This window comes from Suricata suricatta, chromosome 15, assembly GCF_006229205.1.
Source record: "Suricata suricatta isolate VVHF042 chromosome 15, meerkat_22Aug2017_6uvM2_HiC, whole genome shotgun sequence".
Lineage (NCBI taxonomy): Eukaryota > Metazoa > Chordata > Mammalia > Carnivora > Herpestidae > Suricata > Suricata suricatta.
Window position 1 is genome coordinate 35,886,996 of NC_043714.1, and position 16,257 is coordinate 35,903,252.

At 36.2% G+C, this 16,257-nt stretch overlaps 1 protein-coding gene across 3 annotated transcripts in view; it reads left to right on the forward strand.

The window, feature by feature from the left end:
* Positions 1-16,257, forward strand: part of LRRC69 (leucine rich repeat containing 69) — a 79,963-nt gene that overhangs the window by 25,355 nt on the left and 38,351 nt on the right. For 2 of the 3 annotated variants that reach the window (XM_029923756.1, XM_029923758.1), the window contains exons 4-5: positions 2,806-3,001; positions 5,481-5,552. In XM_029923756.1, the coding sequence (XP_029779616.1) occupies positions 2,806-3,001; positions 5,481-5,552 (268 nt within the window). The remainder of the gene's footprint in view (positions 1-2,805; positions 3,002-5,480; positions 5,553-16,257) is intronic. The other variant, XM_029923757.1, reaches the window with a different exon arrangement.

Below are 16,257 nucleotides of genomic sequence, written 5' to 3' on the forward strand. Positions count from 1 at the left end.
TTAGTTTTTATATTTAGGCCTATGATTCATCTCAAATTAATGTCTAGTGTGCTATGGGGCAGTGGTCAAAGTTTATTTTTTCCCTGTATGTTTATCTAGTTGTTCTAGCACCATTTGTTGAAAGACTGCCTTTTGAGGGGGTGAGCACTGGAGCAGCAGGCCAGCAGGGGAGAGGTAAGGGAAGAGGGTGGGAGAGAATTTTAAGTAGGCTCCACAGCCAGCAGGGAGCTGGTCTTGGGACTGGATCTCACAAGCCTGAGATCATGTTATAAACTGAAAGAAATCTCAGTTATAAACTGAAAGAAACATTACTAAGAGTCAGTTACATACAGCTGACATGTTATATACTATGAAATAAAATAAGAGAACCAGGCAACTGAAACAGAGTTATTTTTTTCTTAGAGAAAACATTTTTAATTTTTTGGTTATTTATTTATTTTGAGAAAGAGAACATGAGTGGGAGAGGAGCAGACAGAGAGGGGGAGAGAGAATCCCAAGTGGGCTTCATACTCTCAGAGCCCAATGTGGGGTTCGACTTCACAGCCCTGGGATTATGACTTGAGCTGAGATCAAGAGTCAGCTGCTTAACTGACTAAGATACCCAGGGACCCCTTGACTTTGTCTTTTTTATAATAGTTTTGGCCACACTAGGTACTTTGAATGTCCATATAAATTTCAAAATTGATTTATCAATTTGTACACAAAGAAACTGTTAAGAGTTTTGTTTGGGCTGAGTTGAACCGTAGATCGATTTGGGGAGAATTGGCATCTTAGCAATATCATTTCTTTTTATATATGAACAAGATATATCTCTACTTTTATTTAGAACTCTCTTAAATTTACTGTCATGATTTACAGTTGTTAGTATAGAAGTCTCTCATATCCTTTGTTAAATGTATTCCTAAATATTTTATAGGTGTTTTCTTTTTTTTGATGTTACTGTAAATGGAGTTTTTAGAACTATTATTTTTCAGTTGTTTGTGTCTACAGTGTAGAAATCCAATAGAGTTTTCAATATTGACTTTGTAGTCTATGACCCTGCTTTTGGTTCTGGTAGGTTTGTTTGTATTTCCTCTCTTTAACATTAAAATATTTTTTAGGTGTTTATATTTGAGAGAGAAAGAGATAGGGCACAAGCAGGGGTGGGGCAGAGAGAGAGAGAGAGAGAGAATCTGAAGCAGGCTCTAGGCTCTGAACTGTCAGCACAGTGCCCCATGTGGGGCTCAAACCCACAACCCACAAGCCATGAGATCATGACCTGAGCCAAAGTTGGACACTCAACCAACTGAGCCACCCAGGCCCCCCTCCTGTTTTAACATTTAAAATGTTGATCATCTCTTTAATTTTGAGATACTCTCCTCCCATGCCTTTAAATTCCTTGTTAAGCTGGTTCATTTCCTGTTTCTCTATTCATACATTTGTCAGAAGTTCACTTTGCTCAAGAATCTTTCCCACTGGCTTCTCTCTCTTCTCCTGACCTTTTTGTTGTTCTTCTTGTCATTCTCATCTATTCACACGGGTTCCATTGTCAAGTTTATAGTTTTCCTCTAGTCTCCTTCACCTGCACTGATGACTTTCTTCCCCCTAGGTCCCTCTTTTTTGATAATCTAAAAAACATCATCTCATTCTGTTATTACTTTAATCTCAAGACATTTGTCCTTGAGATTAATGTATGTTTTCATTCTTAGTTTTGCAAGCAGACACATTTGCATCTAAATCTTAAGACTGTTATCTACTGGGTGGGTAATTTGGGCAATTTATTTACTGCCTCTTTTCCTTTATTTTTCTCATTTCTAAATTAAGGATAATAATTCCAGTCTTAGAGTTGTACTGATGATTAAATTTAATGCATACATGCATAGTTGGTGCTCAACATTACTAACATCTTTCTCCTTTATTCAAAATATTAATATCTTCTCAGCTTATTATGTCCCCCATTGCCCTGATTTTACAAGTTCTGTTATTCAAAGCCAAGTTCAAAATGTTTATTCTTCTAAAATGCTTGTGCTATACCTCATGTACCATATCTGCAATTAGAAACTAAAATTTCCTTAATCCGTTTCTCCAGGTCTGATGGCATTTTCTATCTTCATTTCATGGCTCTATATCTACTATCTCCTTCTCGGCCATAATATATGTAAGGGCAGAATGTGTGGCTGATTCATCTTGGCATCTTTCACAGCAACTAGGAGTTCTTAAGTCTGGTGCAGGATATTTAATCTGTACCTATATTGATATCTATACCTCTATTCATGTTTAATATGTATATGTATACTTGTGTATATGTATGTCTTCCTTTGTCTTCTGGCTTCCTCTTTATTGTAGCTAATATATACATACAAAGGATGAAAATAGAGTTTTCTCTTTTTTAAATCTAGGTTTTGATTACATAAAATACTTCTAACATGAGGGATGCCTGCATAGCTCTTTCAGTTGAGTGTCAGACTTCCACTCAGGTCATGATCTCAAGGTTCATGAGTTTGAGCCCTGCATCAGGCTCTCTGCTGTCAGTGCAGAGCTTGCTTCAGATCCTCTGCCCCGCTGCCTGCTTCTTCCCTGCTTGCACTTTCTCAAAAATAAACATTAAGAAAATACTTTTAACACAAGCTATCCAATTATATAATAGCTTTAAAAGTTAAAAATTTTTTATACTCAAAATATTTATAGTAGTTGTGAACCTGTGACTAAAGTAAGGCTCAGGTGAGCAACAACAAAAAAAATGAATTGACACATGACTTCTGATAAGTGGTATGCCCAATTGACTTTCTTATTCTCATGAATATCATTCATATCCCCTTTTTTTAGATTAAAACGCCTTAAATATTTGAGTATAAATCATAACCAGCTAGCCCGCATTCCTAAAGAACTCTGTTTTCTTAAGAATCTTTCTGAACTTCACCTAAACTACAATCAACTCATTTGCATACCTGAAGAGATTAAGTTCTTGAAGAAGCTCCAGAAGTTTCTTCTGGTCAGGAACAACATTGAATTTCTGCCAAAGGTAAGCAAAACATGGAACCAAATTTCCTTGGGTAAGAACTCATTGTAACTTGATGGGGAGTGGTTATGAAATACGTTTGGACAACTAAGTATAAGCCATCAAATATTTGCTTTCCCTTCAGTTAGACATAGTCAGTTCCCAACACCCTATGACATAGGAGGGTAATAGTTTGGATTATTCCACATAGTAGGTATTCCAAATTTAGTAAACAAGAATACTGGATGCTCACTTAAATTTGAATTTCAGATATGGAATGAATATTTTTTAGTGTAAATATGTTCTAAATATTGCATGGGACATACTTATACTAAACAAAATTGTTCTCTGAAATTTATATTTAAGTGGACTTCTTGTATTTTATCTGGCAACCTCGTGTACAGCGTAATATGTAAGTGTACTTTGGTTTTGGAATACGTGCTATCTATCTTCCATTTTTCCTACATAGCTATGCTTCATCCTTTTCCAACCTGTTCTGTGCCTGGGAGACTGACCTGCATGGGCATCAGGAAGCTCACTGTCCTCTGACTTCCTCTTGGATATGGCCAATAAGAGCCACTAGTAGGATGTGAAAGGGCAGGAGGAGAGTGAGTTCCAGATGGTATGCCCCTGGTACCCTCCCTGATAGGATGTTGTAAGTTGCTTGCACACTTTTCTGGAAGACTGTAGTTAACATTAGGTGATCATCATATGGACCGTTTCTACCTGCCCTTGGCTCTTCAGGCCTGTGGCAGTGAAGAACCCCCTGCTGTTTGGGGGAACTTTGTTGGAACCTTCCCAGACATTAATCCATGGTGCCTTTATTAAACTCTCCTCAAATTTCCCAGTTTGAGAGTGCTGTTTCTTGCTGGGAACCTGTCGGTGGGTTTACTTTCCTTCCCTATGCAAATAAAAATGACTTGATAGTTGGGAATGCATGTCAGAGTAAATTGAGGAATACAAAAAGTAGATCCATCCCTACTGTTTCATTTTTGTCTCAAGAGGATTACATTACCTTTAAAACTTCTGTGCACACTGTAATGTGATATGTGAAAATACAGCAAGGTGTAGGCTGTAAATAAGTATATTTCAAAAATTTTATTCTTCGGGTGCCTGGGTGTCTCAGTTGGTTAAGCATCTGACTCTTGGTTTCAGCTCAGGTCATGATCTTGTGGTTTCATGAGTTCAAGCCCCGTGTTAGGTTCAATGCTGGCAGTGCAGAGCCTGCTTGGGGTTTTCTTTCTCCCTGTCTCTCTCTGCCCTTCCCCCACTCATGCTCTCTCTATGTCTCTCAAAATGAATGAATAAACTTTAAAAAATTAAAAAAATTATTTCTTAAATTCCTTAAAAATCCTAATTTTTCTTGAAATTACAAAGTAAATCTCTTACAAGTATAACTCCTTTATTCGAGGGGAAAATCATCACACTAGTAACAGGATCATCATCATGAAGTGTTACATTATCTAGTGTTACTAACTCTGACATGTTGTTCTTACTTACTTCTTAAGTAAGAAGAGCACTCTAAAATAAGGAACAGAAGTTATGTGACTTAAACACAGTTTAGGTCAGAAAAGGGACTTCAATCCATGTCTGTCTGACTTAAAAGTCTGTACTTCCCATCATTACTCTTACTACAGTTCTTAAAAAAAATCTCGAGGAGTTTGGACATTAAAATTTTAAATGCTAATAAGTCCTGTCCTGAATTATTATGTAAAGAATGCCTATGATTGTTTATGTCCTTGTACATTTAATATGATTCACTCTTTCATTGTGCTTTTTGGTCTGCATTATACATGATAAGGTATTATAGAAAATACTCATTTGTTTTGATAATGAACAAATTATGAATCATTTTCTGGTACATTATAAATTATGTGTGTGTCTGCACATGTGTGTGAATGTGTATGCCCATTCAGTCACATTGGACATGTGTATAGAGACACTAACAGGTTTTATTTATTTTTTTATGAGGAAAGGATTGAGTTAGCACAGAGCTAAGCAAAAGGTAGATGTGAAATAAATGCCTTTGGAAGTGTTGCTAGAGAGACCTTTTATATCTGTTTTTCTAATGTTCTTTCTATTTTAAATTCTCACTATAAGGTGTTTTAGTAAACACTTCCTGATTAGTAACTTATTTACTCCATTCAACAACCATATCAAAGTAAGGGCTTCAGTTATCATTTTCATTTTGCAAATGGAGAAAATAAAGTACAAAGAGATTGAGAAATTGGTCTATAGTTACATCGTGTTGGAGGTGAGATCTAAGCCTACAGATAGGCCAACTCTCGGCCACCATGTTATGTTGTCCTGGAGTGGTTAGAGGAAGTGGAGACCTTAGAGAATCTGGTGTCCTAGGACATAATCGCTCCTTAGGGAGGTTATACTGAAAAACTGACCAGGTAATTAGGAAAGATGGTCAATCACATCAAGTTTGAATTCAAAAGAAATATTTATGATTCTACATGTTAGATTGTTAAAAATCTCTCTCTTATTTTTGACACAGGGAGTTTGTGATCTTAAAAACCTAAGAATCTTAGACATAGCTGGAAATATTATTCGGACATTTCCATCAGGAGTAAGTAGAGCCTACTTCTATTGTAACTGAAACATGACTTCATTTATGCTATTGAGATTAGAGAAATATACACAGCCGTAAAACCTGTAGTAATTGGAACCGTGGGTTATACAAATGACTCAAAGATTTGCTTTGTTCTAGCATTTCAAAACCTGTTCTCTCCCGTTCCTTTCTGTGTGTTCTCTGCCTGCTGAAATTGTTTGAGCTAAGTGAACTCTGATTGCTATCATAAATATTTTACTATATTAGTTATGGGTAAGTATTTTTGTTTTTATATACTGCTTTTAGTCACCTTAGACTTTTTGAAGATATGACTTCCCAAGACATAAATTGCTATCCCTTGTAATTAACCCACAGTGACATTTTTGTTAGCTTTTTTTGAGCCATAAACGTTGAAGAATACATTTTTCCCATTTGTAAACGAATTCTGACTTTCCTTATTTTAAAGAACTGAGAAATAGTTGGTCTTGGCAATTTTTGAATTTTGGAAGAGAAATGGCAGTTTTTCATATCACATTTTCTATCTGAGCAAGAATAATTCCACACACAAGGTAATGATTAGAAGCCCATCAGTCCAGAAGGTATACAATAAATAGTTTTTGATCTATTAAATACTTTTTTTCATTGATCAAATACAAATTGAGATTTCAGAGCTTTTTACTCTTAGAGCAATTTTTTTGTATTGAAGGTGACTCAAATATGAAAAATGAGTATAAAGTCTATTTTAGAAAAAAATGTAGTTTTTGTTGGGTTAAAATATACATTAACATAAAATTTATCATTTCACCCATTTTTAAGTAGAGTTTCCTGGCAGTTGTACAACCATCAGTATCTATCTCCTGATCTGTTTTTTTATCATCTCCAACTAAAACTTTGTTCCCCTTAAACACTACCTCCCCAGCACCGCCTCCCCTCAGCCCCTGGCAGCCGCCATTCTACTTTCTGTCTCTACATATTTGACAACTCTGGGAACCTCACTTGAGAACCCTATGCATCATACAACCGTACCATAAATTGTCCTTTTGTGACTATATTTCACTTTTAACATGGCTTCAGAGTTCATTTATGTTATAGCCTTGGTCAGATTTTCCTTCCTTTTTTAAGGCTGAACAATCTTCCATTCAATGTAAAACATATCACATTTTGTTTATTCGTTCATCTGTCAGTGGACACTTGTGTTGCTTCACCTTTTGGCTGTTGAGAATAATGCTGCTGTGAGCATGAACATACAAGTATCTATTGGATTTTCTATTGTCATTGCTTTTGGGGATATACCTAGAAGTGGAATCGCTGAATCGAATGGTAGTTACATGTTTACTTCTTCTTTTAAAGTTTCTGTTTAAATTCCAGTTAATTAACAGTGTAACATTAATTTCAGTTGTATAGTAGAGTGATTTAACACCTTCATACAACACCTGATGCTCATCACAAGTGCAATCCATAGGAATCGCCAAACTGTTTTTCAAAAATACACAGTTGTCTTTCAAAAATAACAACAGGATGTTGTTAATATTGACCTGGTAAATGTTGCCAGGTTTTGTCATCCTGCAAGTCTTAGTTCCTCTCTCTCTCTGCTCTGTGATGCCTTCCCTGTTTCCCAGAGTAGCTCTCTGGGGCCATCTCTTCGGTGCTAGCATTATAGTTTGTACCTCACAGTAGAGTAATTTTTTTCAAGTCTGTCTTGCCATTAGACTGTAAGCTAATTAAATTACTGAATATTTTAGTTCCCTTGAAATAAATATTTTTAAATTAAACAACGTCTTTTAAGCAGAGATCTTTCTCCAGCTCCTCTCTCCCTTAAGGCCCCAGTTATTTTTCAAACTGCATTTATTTGAAGAAAAAGTTGACCTGATAAAACTGGAAAAGTTTTAATGATTATCACCAGAGGGCATCATGACATTTATCTTTGATGTGCAATTTGTGACAAAATATCATCTATAAAACATTTGCAGACTTAACAGAAAATTTCACATTTCTGTAATGCTCTTGATTAGAATCCTCTCTTAGCAATCTAACTGCCTGAACTCTCATGACTGTGATTTTCAGATTAGAGGTGGTGGTAAAGGTTATATTTCTAAAGCTGTTCTTTGCAATTATTAGTAATTTGCAGATTTGCAAAGCGATTTTGCATGTTATCAAATATTTGTAACAATTTGATATTGAATAGCCCATGGAAGGAGAGAGATGGTACAATTTTTCCTGATCAGCGCTGAGACTCCAGAGAAGTAATTTGCCTTCCGCAGTTGCCCTTAAACTTGAGAGGGCGTCAGAGTACCTGGATGACTTGTGAAAAAGCAGAGGGCTGGGCCTTACCTGTGGAGTTTCTGATTCAGTAGGTTGAGGAGCCCAAGAATTTGCATTCCTGGTAAGTTCTCAGGTGATAATTATGCAAGTCCGGGCACCACACCTGGAGCACCACTGGCCTGAAGTATAGAGCAGTGTGAGAGTTTGAACTTGCACTCCAGATTTTCAGCTGCAAGCCCAGGGCTCTCCCCATATTAGAATGCTCCCTCTGAGAAAAAAAAAAAAAACAGAAAAGAAATACTGAGGAATAAATTCTTTGTCTCAGGAGTGACAGGCAGGGCAGTCTCTGTTATGCTACACAAGTAAATGAGACATTTCTTTCATCTCACTGGGAGTTTGGGTTCTGAAAGTTTCCCTGTGCCCTCAATTAAACTGATACTCAAGGAACATGCCTCGAACAGTACAATTCTTATGTATTCTGGAAAGCACAAGGAAAGCCTTTAAAGTTGGAAGCTGAGTTTTGTATGTTACTTACCTCTCTTTAGCCACCTCGTGGATGTATTTGGAACATGTATGCCATTGATATAAGTTTCTAAATGTTTATTCATCAGTCAGTCTTCATATTGAGGAGATTCGTAGCACGTGACTTTAAACACTAAATTTTATTTTTGAAGAGAGTTTGGTCAAATTGTCATCATGTAACTTTTAATTGTTTCTGAGGTTTGTCTTTATAAAGTTTCCCATTTACATCAGGTGGTTGTATTTGGAAGTGAGGCTCAGGTCTAGCTAAAATACTGACAAGGCCACATATAAATATGAAATTTATGGGAAGGTGCTTTGCTGAGCATAGACATTGAACAAATATGCCTTAAAAGATGTAAAGCATAGCCAGTGCTACATTTTCCACAGTTGCTGATTGCTTTCAGTTTCAAATTCATCATATTAAATTCATTTGAAGCTGTGGCCTCCATAAACAGATTCTGTGTTAGAGTTAAGAATCTTGAGTATTTGTATATCCCTAATGTCTATAGAAATATAGTATTTTTATAAGAAAAAAATACAAGGAGAAAGAGCCTCATGCAGTGGTGTTGTCATGAGAAAAATATGCTTAGACTATTTATGGGATGGATAATAGTTATAGCACCTACTCCATTTTATCAGTGCCCCCCTTTTTTCCTTCAAGAATTCATTATAAATCAAATTTGAAAACATTTGAGAACAGTGCAAACAGTTTCCCCTTTCACAGTATGAGAAATATAAGAGAAAAAGAAATGTAAGTAACTTTCCCAGAAACACAAATCATCTGAATGGCAGAGACTATTTGAATTCACTGTTCCCAAACAAAAATTAAATATGCCTAAGTTAGCAGTTTACCAGTTGTATGACCTTGAGCACATAACTCAATTGCTTTGTGTTATGTTTTTTTCCCTATGGAAGTTGGGGATATTAATAACACTTACAATAACACTTGTTGGGAAAGGGGCTGACACAGCACTTGGTGCACGGTAAATGTAGAATGAGTAAATGATTAAATGAGATAATACATATAAATCTTTTACTAGTGCTTGGCACATGATAGATAGTAAATGTTATTTTCTTTTTATTCTCTTTTTTTTCCTTTTTTTTCTTGTTTTTTTTTCTTTTTATTTTAAAGTTTTGTCTGAGCTACATATCACTGAATCCATCCCAAATAGACATTTTTGCAAGCCTTTATTTATTGTTTAAAAAAATTTTAAAGTTTATTTTTGAGAGAGAGCAAGAACACAAGGGCTCATGCAAGCGGGGCAGGGGCAGGGAGAGAGAGAGACACAGAAACCGAAGCAGTCTCCAAGCTCTGAGCTGTCAGCACACAGCCCAACATGGGGCTCGAACTCATGACCTGAGCTGAAATCAGACGCTTAACCTACTGAGCCACCGAGGCGCCTCTACCTGCCCCTGAATGATTTTAACTATAGCAGATAGCTGGGTAGTGGCTGATATGTATGCGTGGGTATACTAGGGGGATACAGTTTATTAGCAGTTTACTTTGCTTCCTGTTCTCCATGTGTTCTTTACCCGAATAGCTGTTCCAAATTATTTTCCTCTCTAGACTCATTTACAGTCTTCTGACCTACCCTGGATAAAGACTAAAACAGAACCAACAGACAATTTCCCTGAAGATGGTCCTTCTTTTCCTGGTATCTCACCTGTGATTCTGTTTATTTCTATCTCATCTTTTCGCACCCTATCTCTTGGCTTACTTGCTTTCTGATTGTCACACCAGATTACTCTAAAAAGAGGACCCTTCCTTGCTGAATTCCTCTTTTCCTAAACCGTCTTCTCAAATTATTGCCTATTACTTATCCTGATGTCTTTTCTTTCCTCAAATACTTTTAGTTTAAAATGGTATCTCTGCGGGTGCCTGGGTGGCTCAGTTGGTTAAGCATCCTACTCTTGATTTCGGGTCAGGTCATGATCTCCCAGTCCCCAGATGGAGCTCTTGCATCAGGCTCCACACTGAGCATGGAGCCTGCTTGGGGTTCTCTCTCTCCCTCTCTCTCTACTCCTCCCAGCTCTCTCTCTCTCTCTCTCTCTCTCTCAAAAAAAAGTTTCTCTGTTCATAGCCAATGCTGATTGATTTTGATCCATGCCAGTCTAAGCATATCTTGCTATGGTGTCCTTGGTTCTAGACACTTGCCTTACATCTAGCACAGCACAGATCCTGGCTTAGTGTGACTTCAGCCTCACATTTGTCTAATCAATAAAGCCTAAATATTTTACAAATGCTTCCAGCATCTTTTGTTTTACTTTTCTGTGCTTAATTCAAAGTCAAATGAAGAAAGCCATGCTATTTTTGAATGACTCTCATCATTTACAAATGAGACCACCTGCCTTCTTCAGTAGCATGATTTCTGTATATGAGCAACTGCATACAAATATGTGCACTAAACATAAGGAAGCCATTTAACTTTGGATATAGAAAAATATTTCTGTGAAACTGACCGAACACATGGAGAATGGTTATATAAAATTTCAAAATGTCCTCGAATGGTCAAAAGTGCAGTGTAAGCATAGGAAAGGAGTTGCTTGGGAAAATAAAATTGTGATGTTTGCTTTGCATCAAAACTTCTATCCAAACTTTTGAGACTCTTTTGCAAGATGATCAGAGAGTATCCTAAAAGTTTAAAACTGACAGGCAGGGGAATATCCATGAAGCTGTGTTCAAGGACACCCCCAGATGTCTCCACCATCTAGTTTTGGTTTGAGGTATCCACTTTGTTCAGTAGCCCATGAGAAATTCCAATCGTCTATCATCCTCTTTGCTTTTCTGCCTCTTGCATCGCAACATTAGAGATCGACTTTGTCCTTGTTGCCATATCTATAGTTTATTTTCTGTCTCTGTTGAATATTAAGGAAAGCTATATCCTGTACTTGAAGCTCATTAAATCCTTTCTAAAATTTGACCTTAATTTGAAAATAGTATATTTTCTTTGGTTGTTGGTGCTGCCTGCAGTGGCTCAGTTTATTAGGAGATATACATTTAAAACAACATTTAGTGACCTTTAAAAAAATGGGATATGGGCCAATGCTTGCCTAATGAAAACCCCTTGTGGCCTCTGTGGTTTTATATAAGTGATGTAAGCTTAGCTAATAGAGAATTAGTGAGTTCCAAAACTTGACTAAATGCCTTGCCTGTCACTACTTTTATGAGAATGAGATCATGCTTTCTGTCCTTTTTTTTATGGGGGGAGGCAACGAGGAGGTGTCGAATTATATGTGATTGCTTCTTTCACCATTCTAATTCTAAAATTTCATGAGATAGACTTTTTAAAATGAAAAGCTTAGAGAAAATTCATAAAATGTTGCCCTGTAAGCAGGGAGGGTTTTGTGAAAACTCTGGCTAAAAGAACTGAGGGCTCAATTAAGTTACAGATATAACTGATAGTCCCAGCTTAGCTAAAGTAAATAACCTGAGTTCTGCCTTTTTCTTCTGTATGTGCCTGTATCAGAATTTGAGACAGGCTGTTTTTGGATGCCTGTAAGTGCTGCAGAGTACCCTATTCCACATGGAGGGTGGTTGGTGGACAAGGTTTAACTCTCACTCGCTAGTCTTGGAAATTTTATTGTTCTAGCCAAGCAGCTAAAGACATTGAGGCGACAAAAGGAATGCCATTTATCTTCAAAATGGAGATCTCAAAATTTAAGTAACACTCACTTCATATGTTGAGAGAAAGGGAGAACAGGGTTATTTGCTCAGAGAGTCAGAGTGAGAGGTAGTATTTTTCCTGCCTTGTGAGAAAAGCTGAGTTTAAATGATTTCAAAATGAGAGGCAATACTTTTCAAGGGGTAATACAAATTGAGAAAAATGTTAGAGACTCTGATTGAAATTCAGTAATGCAGCCTATTTAAGCATTGATTTTTATTTGGATGATGACTTTTTTCCCCACCCCCTATCTCCACTCCCAAATGTAAGCTCTGTGAAAGCAGGGATTTTCGTGTCTTTTCACCGATGGATTCCCAACATCTAGAACAGTGCCTCTAATGCAAACTAGGTACCCAGTAAATACTTGCTAACAGGACACATGGTGGATAGATGGATGGATTGGGTGGATATGGACTTTACCTAACAAACATCTGCTTTGTTTTGCCAGAAAAATCAAAACTTATTTGTGAGAATGAGTAACCAAATAGTTGGTCGAAGGCAGTAAATTTCAACTGAGAAGATTTTGCCCTTCAGGGAAATTTGGCAATATCTGGAGATGTTTTTGGTTGTCACAACTGAGGAATTGTGGTGGTGCTATTAGTATCTAGTGGGTAGAGGCCAGAGATCCTGCTAAACATTCCTTCGTATACAGGGCAGTCCCCTGTAACAAAGTACTGTCTGGTCTAAAATGTCGGTGTCTTGATTTGGAAATCCTGGTTTTATGGACTTGCTATTTATTCCTGTATGTTTTCAAGATCATAATCCTTAGAGAATATATCCTTATCATACATAGATTTTAGAGTGAATGGGAATCATTCGTGGTGCGTCTTAAAATTTTGATGTCATGGCTATATGCGTATGTATTCCAAATTATGACTAATAATGCTTTTTGCTTTAAAGTTGGATTTTCTTATATTTATGTGGCTTTATCGGCTACATCTATTTTGATTCATGTTTGCAGGATATATCTATTTTAATTTCTTGCTTTCAGCCTTTCTATATCCTTTGGTTTTAGATACATTTCTTATAAATAGCATATGACTCTATTTTTAAAAGCCCAATATGATAACCTTTGCCTTTAAATTGCAGCATTTAGTTCATCTAAATTTAATGTAGTTATTGATTTATTTGGGAATAAATCAGCATTTTCCTACGTATTTGTAATTTGTTCCACTAACTCTGTGTTCCTTTTTCTCTTTCCTTGCCTTCTTTTGAAATGATTGATATGTTTTAATTAAAAAATATTTTAAAAAATATTTATTCTTTGAGAAAAGGAGAAAGAGCACGAGTAGGGGAGGGGCAGAGAGAGGGAGACATAGAATCTGAAGTAGGCTCCAGGCTCTGAGCTGTCAGCACAGAGCCCAACTAGAGACTCAAACTCACGAACTGTGAGATCATGACCTGTGCCAAAGTCTGATGCTTAACCTACTGAATTCCCCTGAATGGAGATTTTTATGATTGCATTAAAAAATTCTTTCTAAAGTATTTGTATACAATTTTGTTATTCTTGTGATTTACTATCTTAAAATTAAAAATCCTACTTGCTTTATGAAAGTGTATTATTAATACTTATACCCTACTCTTAAACAATAGGCAAAAGTTTAGACAAAAACTTTAGGATACTTTAAATCTATTTATCAACCTCCATTCTTAGATATTTTGCATGTATTATAACTTTGTATATTAAATAAAATTGTATTTTGGGTGCCTGGGTGGCTCAGTCAGTTAAGGATCTGACTCTTGATTTTGACTCAGGTCATGATCTTATGGTTGTGAGATTGAGTCCTGCATCAGACTCAGCGTGGAGTGTGGAGCCAGTTTGGGATTCTCTGTTTCCCTTTCTGCCCTTCCCCCACTAGTGCATGCATGTGTGTGTGTGTGTGTGTGTGTGTGTGTGTGTGTGCACGTGCGCAGCGCACACTCTCTCTATGGATAAACTTTAAAAACAAACACATAAATACAATTGTACTTTAAATATAACTTTATATTTTAAAAGGCTTTTATTATTATTTTACATGGATGATATTCATTTAGATTTATCTGTAGGTTTCACATTTTTGTTGTTCATTCCCTCCCTTCTCCCCTATCACCCATATTTCTTTGGGATTTTATGTTTGTTTCCAGCTCAAATCACAGTTTTTAGTCTTCTTTGAGAATGAGTCTACTTGTTATTCAGTTTCCCAGGTTTTGTTTGACTTAAACTATCATTCTTTTAACTTTATTCTTGACAAGTAACTTTTACTGGGTATAGAATTTTAAATCAACAGTATTATATTTCATTACTTTCAAAACTTCCTTCCACCATCTTCTAGCTTCCATTGTTGCTGCTGAGAAGTCTGGGGAAGTGTAGCTGTTGCTCCCTCTCAGGTAATCTGTTTTTCTTTTCCTGGCAGCTTTAAACATATTCCCATTGTCTTTCATATTCTGTATTTCAAGTATGATATGTCTAGATGTGAACTTCATTTTATTTGTCCCACTTGGAATTTATTTCGCTTCTTAAGGATGTAAATGACTATCTTTCATTGCTTTTTGAAAAATTCTTATTGTCTTTTTCAATATTGCTTCTCTCTCCCCCTTCTTTGGTAACTCTGATTTCCTAGATGTCACAGCTTCTCACTTCATCTTTTTTTGTCTTATCCTTTCCCTCTCCCCCCTCTGTTTTCTCTCCTTGTGTCTCTCTGTGCTTCATTCTATATATTTCTTCCCAGTATAGTTTACAATGCAATAATTTACTCTTCAGTTGTGTCTGATGTACTTTTAACCCATCCATTAGGTTATTTCCATTTTATTCAGTGGCACAATTTTTGGTTGGTTCTTTTTCAAATCTACCATGTTATTTTCCATATTTTTCAGTTGTCTACTAAAAATTTTAAGTTTATCTTTTATTTCCTGGAACATTTTATGTATGGTTGTTTTAATGACTGAGCCTGGTAAATTCAATATTGGGAAGTGCTTTTGGGTTGGTTTCTATTGTTTGTGTAATTTATCTGTATCACTCAGGGTTCTCCAGAGAGACGCTAATGTACCATCTTTTCTTCTTATGGGCTTAGTGATGTGTAGATGTGTATCAATATTCTCTCTCTCCAAGTATAAACACACACACACACACACACACACACACACACACACACATTTAATATTGCATTAGTTTCAGGCATATAACATAGTTATATGACAACTGTATAATCCTATAATGCTTGGTTATATTTGATTATATCCAGGACATTGTATTTGAAAAATTATTTTTGAAAATAGCTTGAGGCCTCAGATGATATAACTTCCTGATGAAATTTTCTTTCTTTCTTTTTCTTTTTCTTTTTTCTTTTGGCCACTTTTACAGTGATGTAATGGCATCACTATCACTATAATACAGTAGAAATAACAATACAGTACCGCTTCAGTTTCAATGCTTAAAGACTTACCTAGAATATTGAAAGTTGGGCTGCTATCCATGTGAGGTGGATGTTTTTTTATTTACCCTTATTCATATGTGAAAATTTCTTTCTGGTGTCAGAGAGCAAAAGTGATTTTAAATGTGGGGCTTATTTCTTTCAACATCTATCTGCTCCTAGATCATGTCTTGGTTTTCCTGTTGGTCACGTTAGTTTTTTGATGCTTTGAAGATTTCTAATATATATTTATCTTTATTGAGATATTTTGTCTGAATTACCTTATTGTCCATTACTGCATTTGGAAGATTTTGATTGATTTCACTAAGACAGTGAGAAAACTTGAATGGCTTTATTCTGAAAACCTCATTTACCTTCTTCAACAACCAATACATTTCCTTTTCTTTAATGAACATTCACCGTTGCTCGTTTCTAGGTATCAGAATATGAAAGAGCAAAGCACTCTAACTTTGACTCAGTCAAATTCTCTTCCTAATACATAGATATTAGATCTGCTTCTCTGCTTAAGTAGAGTTTATGGTCTCCTTATTTCCTGCCTTTTTGAGGAAATAGACTTCCCTCGTCTCCCCATGCCTGGCTCTTCTGCATCATTATAGGTCTCAGGGTAGATACCAACTTCTCAGGAAGTCCTTCCCTGGACCCCCAATCAGAGTAGCCATCTCATTACTCTATGACATCAGTTTTTTGAAGTTTTTCTTTATGGTACTTACCACTGTTATAAACATTGTTTATTTGTTTACCTGATTATTGTCTGTCTTTAGCTACTCTCCATTCTTTTATTGCCAGGGGAATGTAAATTCCCATAACAGCAGTATACTTGGCTGTTTATTCATTGCTATACTCTTATTGCCCAGGGGAGTGCTTGAA